Source organism: Tetranychus urticae, chromosome 2 (genome assembly GCF_039701765.1).
Source record: "Tetranychus urticae isolate SD_2017Ah chromosome 2, NJAU_TeUrti_SD_1.0, whole genome shotgun sequence".
Lineage (NCBI taxonomy): Eukaryota > Metazoa > Arthropoda > Arachnida > Trombidiformes > Tetranychidae > Tetranychus > Tetranychus urticae.
The window spans coordinates 17,655,153-17,668,169 of record NC_142959.1 but is presented as its reverse complement, the minus strand read 5'-3'; the positions used below and the strand labels follow the sequence as shown (position 1 = coordinate 17,668,169).

The following is a 13,017-nucleotide window of genomic DNA, read 5'->3' as shown; positions in this document are numbered from 1 at the left end:
TGATGAACATTAATTTTCATGTTCCATGTTTCCATCAGCCTAAAAAGGCGATAAATATCTAAACAATATGCTTTGAAGAGGTTTCTATGGATCAATGGCCATCGGATCAGACACACAATTTGTGAGCGACAAATAATTTGAAGATCGCAAAGATTAACGCGAAATATTCAATGTAACCATGTAGTTACAATATCGAATAGCTATTTGAACGGAAAAGGTGGTTCAATGCGGCTGATTCAGGTATCATAATAGTTATTGAATAATTTATAGTCCAGAATGTTTTTGATTGAAATAGTTTATTCTTGTAAACTTTTTTTCGTTTTCACTCATTTGTTTTTTTTACATATTTTTCACTTCATTAATTTCATTTTAAATGTATACATATAAATGCAAATTAGGTGTAGTTGCCGGAAAAGAAGCATAAAGAAGGTGAGGTCTATTGTTTTGATATGATATTGTTAAATTAAATTTGATAGAAAGCAAAATTAATTGGGGACACAACCAGGCGAAAATCTCAATTTCTGAAAAAATAAACTAAATAGGTGTGGACAAACCTGTCCTTTGTTGATTTGCGAGATTCTGATGGACAATAAACTAAGTTAGTTTGAGGCAAATGAAACAAAATCATTAATCGTGATGAAAATTATGATGTCATTTTGATGGTAATGGTGATAATTTTTGGTGCTGATAAAACCAAAAATTAGGTAAGCACATAAAGATTTGCAATCTAAATTACGACGTCTTCAGCAACAATTTTTGCAGACCAATCAATGATCATTGAGAATGTTTTCTGCCGATTTTATTGAAGGGCGCTTGTGTGATTCATAAAGTAGGCACTCGATTGTAAGTTGGAGAACGGTTATTACTGCCTGGACGGTAATTTCTTCTGTGGTCAACTGTACAAATCATCAAAAGAGATGATACAACTGAGAAAAATTGGACAAATGCAAATACAACACAAGTGATAGCAACCCAATGAAGATTTTCCAGGAGAGCACGCTTAAGTCTAACATAACATCCATGTTCCCGTAGGTCACCTTCTTCACAATATAAATTAGTAGTTGTAATTGCGGGATTACAACATGACTGTGGTACTCTGTTCTCATCTTTCCAGGCGTCAATTTTAAACCAATCTTTGTGGGAGTTGACACCACAGCAATCCAAATTAGTTTGAACAGCGTCCCAAAATGAAACTAGACCATTGGTATCATTTACATTATACTTGTATTTAATACCAACGAGAAGCTCATCTCGAAGTGTATCACGAATAGAGTCCCGTATGACATAACCCAAAATGGCAGTTACAACTTCTAATGCCATGATAAGCACAATAGTGAATAGAAAGGCACCAAGAAGCCATTTGTTTTGAAACCATGAACCACATAAGCCACATAAAGAGACTGAGAACACAAGGAATCCAACAGCTATCATAAGATTACCGGCTGATAAAAGATGGTAAGGGCTTAAAACCCTGGAGTAACTGTTGAGAGATAAATTTAACCATAGACCAAAGGCAAAGAGAACGGCGCCACTAACCTAAAAGTAAATAATACATCAAGATTAGAAAGCTCATAAAGAAAGGTTGTAAAGATATTAAAAAAAAGGTGAGATCAATGAAAGAAAAAATGAAACAAAACTTTGGTCACCAAAAAAAACTTACCCAGAAAATGAAATTAAAGAAACACAGACTCCGTCTGATACAAGTGTAACCCGTTTTACTCATCATTGTCACAAAATTAAAATTTGTCCGATAATATATCACTACAAAATTGATCACTTAAATTACTAATGGGTAAACAAAAAAGAATCACTTTCAAGATGGGAAAACGGATCACAAAAGAAGATTATCACAACAAGAAGGCCACTGAAGTCAAAGCCATATTTTGTTTTAAACTTACATGGATTGAGGAAAAGAGAAATGGATCAACAGGTTAAAGAAAGATCTATTGCTCAAATAATCAGCATAAATGTATTACATTGATTAATTTGCTCATTGGATATTTACTTTAAACAAAAAACACCAAACAAGATGCTGCATCTCAAAATAGTTTCCTACAAACTAAAACATTTGTGCACAAAAGTTTAACCATAATGAAAGTAGATGTCGCTAGAGAGTAGCGCCGAGTGAAAGCACCTTTAAATCAATTACCTTACAATGTTAATCCAATTCAATAAGTTAAACAACTTTATCAATTGTGTAATTATTTGTGTGTTTGATTGTTCTTTAATTTACACCTTGACTAATTTATTTGTCAGTCGTTGAAAGTCTCAATGAATATTCAATTGATCTAATTGTGTGATAAATCTTTGCCATTCAAAACCTTCAAAAATGTCCATTTGTTTTTACCTCTTCATTGTCTAAAGCAAACGTTTATATCAACCCAAATAGACTAATTATTGGCGGAGTTTACTCTTTTTTTTTCTTGGCCTGGTTGAAAACGTCTAAACAAAACACACATTATAACCCAATCTAAATGATGTTGTGATGTTGTTTCATTAATAACAATAGATTTAATTGACATTGGAAAAGAGGAAACCGTGAATACAAATTTTACACCAATTCAGCATGATTAAGCAGGATATTTATACAATTTAGTCTTTGCTTTACTTTTTTTTCTTTCCACATTTTTTAGCTTATTGTTTTGTTATTCCTCCATATCATTGATACTCTCGACGCCCTTGTTAATCGGGTTCATTTTATTGATTTTATAGCCACAATATATTATCCAATTCAAACAACAACGTAATATATTCATCAACATTTTCATCATTCACCAACAAACTGACATGTATTTGAATGGTTAAACGTTGATTAGCGCGTTAAATGAGCATAAATCCATTTAAACGATCAATGCAAACATTACCATAAATTTCACTGTAACATTAAAACTAAACAAACTTGAAATAAATCAACGAAACCAGCTGCTCGACTGTTGCTAACAAGTTAACTAGATGGCGCACCAACGACAATGATTAACCAAATAAATATTAAAATGTTGATTAAGAGTAATTGATTCAACAATTTGTTTGATCGAAATACAATTAAAGTATCTTCGGTTAGACTTAGACCAATCTCTGCTTACAATAACATTTGAGGACAAAAGCCAAACAGATTGAACCAGAAAAGCCAAAATGGCAATTTATTACAAAGATCAATATTTAATGGACAAACACAATTATTTTGTTCACAATTTGATCAATAATTGATCTTCCATTACCAACAATCAATCCTTTCAAAGTAAACCATTGAAGCTACCAAATAATCATAAAAATCACAATTTTCGCACCAAATTGTTACAAATGTATCGATTAGCTTTTGAACTTATATTGTAACTCAACCAGATTCAATCTCAGCTGGTCAATACGATTCAATGTTTTTTTGCACAACTCTTCATGATACCAATTTTAATATAAAATCAAGTCAAGACTCAATCAGTGGATTATTGCATGTAAAGAATGATTAAATAACATCAGTTCATTATTTGATGTTCATCACAATTTCAATTGCAATTTTTTCCTGCCAAACAAAAAGAGTGAAGGCAAAAAAGTCTATCAAGGATTATAACTTAATCTTGTATTAAACACATTCAAATTCAATTATCAACACTGAATTAATAATAATAGTAATCAGGAAAAGTAAGAAGCAACGGAAAAAAATAACTCATAAAAATAACATCTCAAAATAAACAAGAAGATGATTAATAAATGTACATTAAGCTATAATTAATCAAAACTGGTATGATGATGATTACATGTAAGATTTGAAGATGATATTTTGCCTTTCTAGAACCAACATCAACAGTAAAGTAATCCTTTGCTCCAATCAATGTAATAATGTGAACAATGTTAAATCAAACCAACAAAACAAACCCAATCTTTACATCCAAGCTTAACCAGCTGTTGACAGCAAATCACCATCTAAGTCAGCAAGGCTACCGTGACAGTTAATTATGTCCGAAGCCTTGTAGACAGTTAATCTTATCAATCAATAGAGATGAACAATTACTTAAAATATTCACAATGAAACATGAAAATCAGATGTTACCAGAATTAAAAACCCGCGTTGACACTGCCATCTAGTGTCATGTTTATTCACTAGTTTACCTAAAATGATTGACATTTATAACCAGAATTTTTTCATTTTCATTTTTCATCTTAACGCGGATGGAAATGAATAATTCAGTGAGATTAGATTGAGTTTGATTACGTTAGAATTAAATTACACATTGAGGATTTAAAGGAGAAGGTTCAACTTTGAAGGAAACAAAGGATAACCAAAAGGACTCAATTGCTGCAATATCGACTGACTATGATTGTAATATAACAAAAGCGCATTTACTTTTGTTATTTATCGATTAACTTACACCTGGAATGGCCTCTTCCTTTACTGTTGTTAGACAAAGTGTTTTACCCATTAACAAATAAACCAACAATTTGAGTCCACCAATAATCAAAACAATTACTGGCTACTGGGTTATGATTAGTTTTTTTTCTGGTTACACACATTTTAATACCATTAAGTGAATCCATTCCTTGAAGCAAAATACATTTACATGGTAAACAGCCTTCACCAGTTTCCCTTTTTTCCAGGTTTCATCTCATTTTCAGGGTTAAAACAAAAATTGAATGTTTCAACTTGCACCTTCAATCCCTTTCAATGCAAACCCATAATAATAACAATGATAATATCCAAAATGATCAGTAAATGGCAAAGATTTTCATCATTTTAGTGTTTACTTTCCCTTCAACCAAAGTTTAATGCTAAAGAGCAATCAAAAGTTGATCAAATTTTCAATGTTTACTAATATAAAGTCATAACATTGGCAATTGTAATGTTTAAATTTACCCTTTTTTTAATGGACTTTCCTTTGATCACAGTTGATCATTACAGTTGAATTGGTTGCTTTAAATGATGATTTTTGTAATGTTTATTTGCATACTCAGTTTATAATTGAAATTAGCTGAAATCACTTGAATTAACCCAATGAATCTAATCTTGAATCTTTCATTGTTGATGTTAATGCTTGGATAAATTGATTATTTAATTAATTTGATAACTTGACAGTGAAATAACAGTGTAAGGTGAAGGTAAAACAACAATAAGACTGGAAAGGAAATTGAAGTTAATATTGTTTGAGAGAAGTGGAAAAAAACGACTAAATTAATAGCAGACTAATCAACAGAATCAACGATCAAATCTCCATTCAAATGTCAACCATTTTAATTAAAGAACAATCTTAATAATAAAATGTTTAATCAATCTATTTTACATACTAATCATGATTATTTAAACTGATTAACTCGTTTCTTGCTTCCATTCCCAGCCATTCAGTTTGAGATTCTCAAGGGTTTTATGATACAGTTGACAGCTTTTTCAACCTTTTTGCATCCCATTTCCAGTTGATTGTGAGTTGAATACCAATGACAATCAAGTTAACCAGTTAAACATGTTCAATATTGGTCTTCATCTTTGGTTTTGTCAATGTCTTCATCTGGTCAGTAAGATTATTGACTATTGAATCCATTTAATTAGCTGGTTAATTAACCTTTGTTTCAAGTGTGTTTACATCAATCAATGCAAATCATCTTGTTATGCTTTTCATGTTTCAACCAGATTTGGGTTTTCTGGTCTTTTTTTAGGTTTTCAAGGTTTCCTTTTGATTTATTTTTGACCCTTTTGCTTTTTCCTTTATTAAATCTTGTTTTGTTGTTGTAATTATCAAATGTAATCAGTGTTACTCAGAGTATGCTTAATGTAATTAGTTAATCATATGGTTTAATTGAAATAAAGGTTCAACATTTGCTAGATATGAATCTTGTTGCCATTAAACTTAATGCTCAGAGTAAACAAACATGGGAAAGGTTGATTGTTGATTAAGATATTCAGTCGTCAAACAAATGATAATCATATAATTGAATTAGGTTCATAATGATATATTGAAAGATTCAACGTAAAATACTTTCATATATTTGAAAAGTATAACCTTTTCAACCTTTACTATTGTCCGTTCAATTGAAAGGTAAATTTAAAATGTGATTGACCAGAAACCATTTCAATAATCTTAATTCAATCAGTTGATTGGGAAGGGAAAATAAATTAACAAGTTAAATGGTGAAATGAGAAGCCAAAGTTGAAGCTTTTTAAAAAGATGAGTTTTAAGGTGAAAACATGAATCTATAGAATGAAATGACTGTGAATGAACATTCAATTCAGATTATTATTAATGATGAAAATTGGGAGAGAAAAGGTTTACCTCATGAAAGTCAAATTGAATTGTCATTGTTAATAACAATACTAACCAGATTGTTGATCATCTTCACCTTTTTTACTCTCTTGATTAATAATAATGTTTCCATTATCATTATAACTAGATAATTCATATTTAACATGTTAATCAAATAATACAAATTGTATTGATAAAACTGTTTTCCAACAGACAACCTAAAAGCATCTTAACTGTCTGGTTATATGTTAATTTGGGTTAAAGATTATCAAATTTAATAAGCGTGTTAAAGGTTGATGGGCTGCTTATGTATATCAATAGACAAGGAAACAAAAAGATGATCACAATTTACCTCTTTATTAACTATTTAACAATAATTATACTTTAATTGTAACCATCCAAACTAATTATGGTTAGTTGATGGGAAAAGTTGAATAAAAGCATAAAAGGTAAACATTAATACATCAAGAGTAATGTAAATGTACTCGGAGTTGAACCATTTTCATCATAAATGTATCACAATTGACCCGAATAACCAATCGATTGATTGTTTCATCTGATTAACAGTGTTAATAAGATGATAATAAATATAAACTAAATCACAATTAATGAGTTATCGAGTAAAAACAAGAGTAACTCCAAGAGAACCCAAAAAGTGAATAAGAATAATTTTACTTTCAATTTTTTAACCAGTTTTTTTCAACCAGTTTTACCTAAAACCATTGTTTCTTGTGGAATCTATTTGATCAGTTTTATGGTTAATCAAGAAGCTTAGCACATTGTTCACCTAATTGCGATTAAAGGCAATTTATCAAATGGCTTTTGTTGGGTTAAATAAAAAAAAGGTGAAACTTATTGAGATGAAACCAGAAAAGGTTAACTGGTTAACATCTCTAGAGAAATAATAATCAGTTATAGTGAATCACGCAAAGCTAATGATTACAATTAAAGGTTTTATCAATTGATTAAAGGCCACTCCAAGTATCATCCCATCATCATAATAACCATAATCATGATTTGTAGCCTTTAACCTAAACCATTTCACATTAACCCAAAAGACCCAGGTAAACCCAAACAGCTTCTTGTCTCTTCAATTGAATATTGAAACAGTGTAAGCAAAATATTAAACATTGAAGGCTGGTTAATCAGCTTTCCAATTAGCATTTCTTGTCCATTTCAGATATTTTTAATCACTTGATCGACATTTTTAGCAACAATTAACATTGAATATTTACAAATGAGAAAATTATTGAATATATTATATCCATTGGTAGCCTAGATAATATGGTTGACTGGTCACATAAAGGTCCCTCTCTCTCTTGGTCAACCAATCCTTGAGCATAAAAAAACACAAGGTAAACCATTATAATAATAAGCATAATAACTGTAAAACCTAACAGGGAACCAGGGGAAAGAACAGAATAAAAGGTAAAAATGAAAGGTTAAATCAATTGGGTGAGACCAGAATTAACTTTATTTATTCCTTGTGAAATATTACATTTAGTTGAACATTACGAATGATTAAACATCGTCATCGCCATCGAAGGAAAAGTAACATTCATTTGCAACGGTTTTCCCATCTAATTGTGCATTTGTGTGATTAAAGTTCAAATTTTGCCAATTTATTTGTTAAGGTTTAAAGGTTGATTTACATTTGTAAAAGTGTCTCTTAAAGACTTGCAATTGCCTTAAGTTTGCTTTTTACCCAATTTTACCTTTACTTTGTGTTAACCAGTTTATTGTAATGGGTTGTACAACTTCAAAGACAACTCCAATTACGCTGAGTGATGATGATATTGAATATTTAACTCGAAACACTAGCTACTCTGATCAAGAGATTCGCGATTGGTACAAGGGTTTCCAATCAGACTGTCCGGATGGACGGTTAACCAAGAAAAAGTTTCTCGAAATATATTCAATGTTTTGTCCCGATGGATCGCCCACTCAATTTTGTGATCACATTTATCGTACATTTGACTCAGATGGCGATGGTTACATTGACTTTAAAGAGTTCCTTCTGGCTGTTGGTATAACAACTGGTTCAAATCCACGAGAAAAGCTTAAATGGGCCTTTAGAATGTACGATATTAACCGAGATGGACTGATTGATGTGGACGAAATGAGCAAAATAATCAAGGTAAACCTTTACGAACTACGAGAAACTTGTGAGACAATGAGAACGATTCATTTTTTCAATCTAAATCTTGTCTTCAGAACTCATAACAGTCTGTTTTTGGTTATTAAAAGCCATCATTATGCTTTTCAATGAAAGTAGAGTCAATAAGTGAAGGTAAATTTTCTGGTTTTTTGGGGTGATCTTTCAATTTATGCAAAAATGTTGGGCCAATTAAGATGAAAACACTTTTAATTGACTTTTAAATGATCGAACAGTCGATAATATCAATAACTTCTTCTCATAGAGTCTAGTTTTAACATGTATTATGATCAATTTAGCTACTTGTGTTAATTTACTGTTTAGTTCGTAATTACAATATGAATAGACATGATCTGCATTGAAAATAGCTTTCCAATTATTCAGTGATCAATGGAAATACCTGAACGAACTTCTTTTGCAAAGTATTATTTCTTTATGGCATTTAAGTTAGGCTAAAAGGCGTTAAGTTATTAAGTTATTACTTTTGTTGCAGCTAAAAAGACACAAACAGCAACAATTGTTGCTTTTACGCACAAATTGACACAAATTGACAAAGTGTTGAAAGAAAAATGGGCTTAAACGTTTGATAATTAACTTTTTGCAAATTTACTTTCTGTTAAATTGTAGCAGATCAAAAACTGAATTAAGTGGTGCTAGTCGAAAATTTCTCTGATCAATAGTTCTCTAGAAAATTGAGGTCAAATTTGAAACTTCGATCGCTTATTGTACAAAAACGGAGGCAGATTTTTTCACGTAACTTATTTTGCAGATGATGCTTTTGATTATAAACCAGAAAATGAACTTATTTTGAGAAATTTAATTTTCTGTTTCCGTATAACTTCGATTCTTCGATTTTGATTTAAATCGGCCTTTTTCTGAGTCCTTAAGATTTAGAGATCTGAAACTTAGTATCAGTAGATAAAAATTGTTTGTGCTCGTTATGAATTGAATATTTTTTTGAATTGATCAATAGATCTTCTTATTTTGACCATTGAACGGAATACTTTTGGACCTCAATATTTCGAGGATGACAGCACCTAAAATCACCATTCTTTGGCCAATCATTAGATTCCATTATGGGCTATGATTTAATATGAATCAATACCGGATAAAATCTGAGCTGATTCATTTAATGATGAATAAGATATGAAAACATAAGATTTTTGTTTGCACAACCATTCAACTTTATAAACAAAGTCTAAAAACTGGTAAACATAAAGAATGCTATTCAATAACTTTTATTGTAGGAACGCGAATAGTTTCAAATTTCATTATATCATAGACCATAATAAAATCTAATGATTCGCCAAAGAATGGTGATTGTAGGTGCTGTCATCCTCGAAATAGTGAGGCCCAAAAGTTGCAAGTCCACTGGTCAAAATCAAGCGATCTGTTGAGAAATTCAAAAAATTATTGAGTCCATGATGTGTGCAAATAATTTTAATGTATGAATAATAAGTATCAGGACTCTTAATCTGCAGTTCATAAGAAGAGGTCGGTTTAAATGAAAATCGAACTTATCTGTTTTACAGAAAACAAGGAATTTTATTGCTCATAATAGTTGCATTTACTGATTCACCATCAAAAATTACATCTGCTTACTGAAGTTTCATGAAAAAATCTGTTCCCAAAACTGCATAAAAGGCGATTGAAGTTTCAACTTCGAACTCAAATTCCTCAATAACTATTGATCATAGAAACTTTTTAATCACACAAATGGATTCAGTTTTTAATTTTCTACAAAGTAACAGAGTTTAAATTTTCACCAACTTAATTTTCACACAGTTTTGCCCATTTTTGTTTAAGTGTTTTGTCAGTTTATGTCAATTTAAGCATAAATGCATCAATTGTTGCTATTTGTATCTTTTTAGCAACAAAGCTCACTGTTTTAAAATAATATATGATTTGGACTTGGATAAAACTATTAATAATAGTTAAAGACCTTTCAAAAATACTCGGCATCAGTTCAGAAAAGATCTTAAGTTCTGTTTATTCATTAAACGTTCAATTTCTTGGTCACAAAAGAAGAAGTGTACAGAGTGTAAAAGAAGCAAACAAAATGTACAAAAATTATTCTGGTTAACCAGTAAATTGTAATTATTTTAGTTCGAAGTGCAACCTAAAACTCTTTTCAATCAACAATTGTCAGTCTAATTAAATTAAACCTTTAACTTTGAAGGTTAATTTACTCGTGTTCATTGAGTATTAAGGTAATCAAAAGCAACAACCAAAAAACATCTCAACATTAACAAGAATCTTCATCTTGATGCTTCTGTTATTTTTACTCTTATTGTTTATTATGGATACAAGATTCTTGTCTGATGCAAGGTAAATTCAATTCATCATCATGCAAATGATAATGTAACATTTCATATTTTTTCTTGTAACTTTCAGTACTAATTTAAATGAATATCAAAATCAACTTGAAAGACAAACACAGTCTCTGATCCTTATGAAACAAGTTGAACGTTATTTTTTTATTTCACCTTCTGTTGATTAACTGTTCACGATTGAAATACTTTCACAACTTATCATTATTTATGATTGTAATATGAAAATGGATGAATTTTGAGGAACCAAAAACAAAACATTAAATTTAATTAAAGCTTCTTAAAATGTTAACATCTTTCCGCCTCAAGTTTACTTGTGTTTACTTGTTAATGAGTTCATGAAAGTTCACCTTTCCATATTCATTATCATTGATAGTTTTTGTCATAAACCTGATTACTTGATTGTTATTAATGGTGATTAAGGAAAACATTAGTAAATGTTTACATTAAACTTTACGCTTTTTATTCGTTTTTCATTTCTATTTTTAAATGAATTGCCGGAAAGCAAATCATGTTTTCTGGTTATGAAAAATGTTGATCAGTTTGATTAATGTTAGGTAAATATTGGCAAGTTTTGATTCCATTTTGAGAGTTACTTTTGTGACAATTGATATTGAAGGTACAAGCAAACAGAGCCAACCTTCAACCAGAATAACATTTCAAGAGCAACATTGTTCAATTAGCGATTCCAAATGAATATCCAGATTGATAGCGACATATTGAAGTAAAGTTTAGGTTCAGTACATCTTCACTTGAGATAAACCCAAAGTTACTTTTTGGTTCTTTTGATCAACTTTGTACACTTGTTTGCACTCCAATGATTTACTGTGAAACTGTGTAAAAATGAAGATTTTTGTCGCTTTTTGATTTCGATTTTTAGGATTTTTTCAGGTTGATAAAGTGCTTAAGATGAGATGAAACTGAAAGTGTAATTAAGTCTTAAATTAGAAAATGGATTTAATTGGAAGCGAATGAAGATGGATCTGAGCTTTTTAATATTTCTTGTTGGAAGCAAAATCTTTGAGGTTAAACTTGAACTAGAAAATTGATTAACTGTTGCTATTGATTGTAATATTTTTGTTTTATGTTTATTACTTTCATTTGGATGTTACTATTGATTGACCTTATTTACCTGGGTTGATTCAATTTAATTATGTTAAAATGTTTGCATTAACTTGGGAAACAAACATTGGAGTAGTTAATGTTGGTAAATTAAATTAATTACATTGAATATGCTGTAATACAAACTGGAAAAATGTAATTAGATGCTCAAATGAAACATGTTTCAGCTCAAATTGTCACTTAACCAGATTAAAATAGCAATGAGAAGCAAGAGTTTATTGAAATATTGAAATTGAATTTTCAAATGAAATAACTTTCTATTTTTAAAGATTTGCTATTAACATTGAAAATGGCTTTTCATTGATTTATTTGTCTTTTTGTCTAATTGTTGCCCTTTATTACAGTCTTTATACCAAATGTTGGGCTCTGATAGTGTGGCTTTCAACGAACAGGATAAAAAGGTTCAGTTCATCTTTGATACAATGGATTATAATCGAGATGGTAAAGTTTCATTGGAAGAGTTTATCGACGTTTGCAATCAAGACGATCAATTGGCCAAGCTTTTGTGTGTCGGTACAGCAGCAACTTGAACCACTGGTTGACCGAGATGAGGCTCAATGGCAAGTTGAACCCAAATGAGTCGAGAGTCTACAAAGTCTGTAATCCCAGGGATTCATCGTCCTTCACTTTTCATCTCAATTTTCAGTCAACTTTAACATCATCATAATCATCAATTTTCATAATCGAAATGCTTCTTAGAGATTCAGATTGAACTTTGTTTCGCCTTTTGTTCAGCATCTTTACTTTGACCATTTGAGCAACAGTTTAGTCAACCATTGAATGTTGAGCAAAAGATTGAAGACTTAACAAAATTTCATTGATTCATTTTGTATCAAATGTATCATTCAGGATGAAAAGGTTAACCACTTATTCACAACTTTCTCAGGATTCCATTTATGCTCTTAATCACGGAAATACGCTAAGCGTAACCATCAATGTATCATGTTTGAATATAAATAAATGAATTTCTTTCAATCGTTTATCCATTGATCGAGAATACATTTGAAAATTTGTGATCAGAATGTTTTACATGCAATAATTTGATTTCAATTAGAATGCATTTTCATCATGGAATCAGTTGAATGGGAGAAAATTTTGAGCAAAGTTGATCAGATGAAATTGGATGAGAATTGTTTGTATTAAAATTGATGAAAATGCGTTATTTTATTGAGACGCATGAGCATTT

The 13,017-nt window shown here is 30.5% G+C and overlaps 2 protein-coding genes across 3 annotated transcripts; one reads left to right on the top strand and one right to left on the bottom strand.

Moving 5' to 3' along the window:
* Window positions 1–279: 279 nt before the first annotated feature.
* On the bottom strand, window positions 280–2,052 carry LOC149094044 (tetraspanin-4-like). Of its 2 annotated transcripts, none has more exons than XM_089268435.1 (3): window positions 1,899–2,052; window positions 1,661–1,785; window positions 280–1,536 (listed from the first exon to the last, which is right to left on the bottom strand). In XM_089268435.1, exons 2-3 carry the CDS (start codon window positions 1,724–1,726, stop codon window positions 823–825), a joined length of 780 nt encoding a protein of 259 aa, XP_089124561.1. In that variant the 5' UTR covers window positions 1,727–1,785; window positions 1,899–2,052; the 3' UTR covers window positions 280–822. The 2 variants fall into 2 exon arrangements, with proteins under 2 accessions (XP_089124561.1, XP_089124562.1); XM_089268436.1 differs by having other exon boundaries at window positions 1,661–1,761.
* Window positions 2,053–7,709: 5,657 nt separating this feature from the next.
* On the top strand, window positions 7,710–12,813 carry LOC107366638 (neurocalcin homolog). The gene is made up of 2 exons (XM_015934257.3): window positions 7,710–8,361; window positions 12,176–12,813. The coding sequence occupies exons 1-2, from the start codon at window positions 7,969–7,971 to the stop codon at window positions 12,359–12,361; spliced, it is 579 nt and encodes a 192-aa protein (XP_015789743.1). The 5' UTR covers window positions 7,710–7,968; the 3' UTR covers window positions 12,362–12,813.
* The last annotated feature ends 204 nt before the right edge of the window (window positions 12,814–13,017 follow it).

What these genes read in the sequence shown, in the direction of transcription:
- LOC149094044 (XM_089268435.1), bottom strand. Translation starts at nt 1,726, where the DNA reads ATGATGAGTAAAACGGGTTACACTTGTATCAGACGGAGTCTGTGTTTC. An exon ending in TCTTTAATTTCATTTTCTGG is followed by an intron (nt 1,537 to 1,660) that starts GTAAGTTTTTTT and finishes ATTTACTTTTAG; the next exon opens with GTTAGTGGCGCCGTTCTCTT.
- LOC107366638 (XM_015934257.3), top strand. Translation starts at nt 7,969, where the DNA reads ATGGGTTGTACAACTTCAAAGACAACTCCAATTACGCTGAGTGATGAT. An exon ending in AAATGAGCAAAATAATCAAG is followed by an intron (nt 8,362 to 12,175) that starts GTAAACCTTTAC and finishes CCTTTATTACAG; the next exon opens with TCTTTATACCAAATGTTGGG.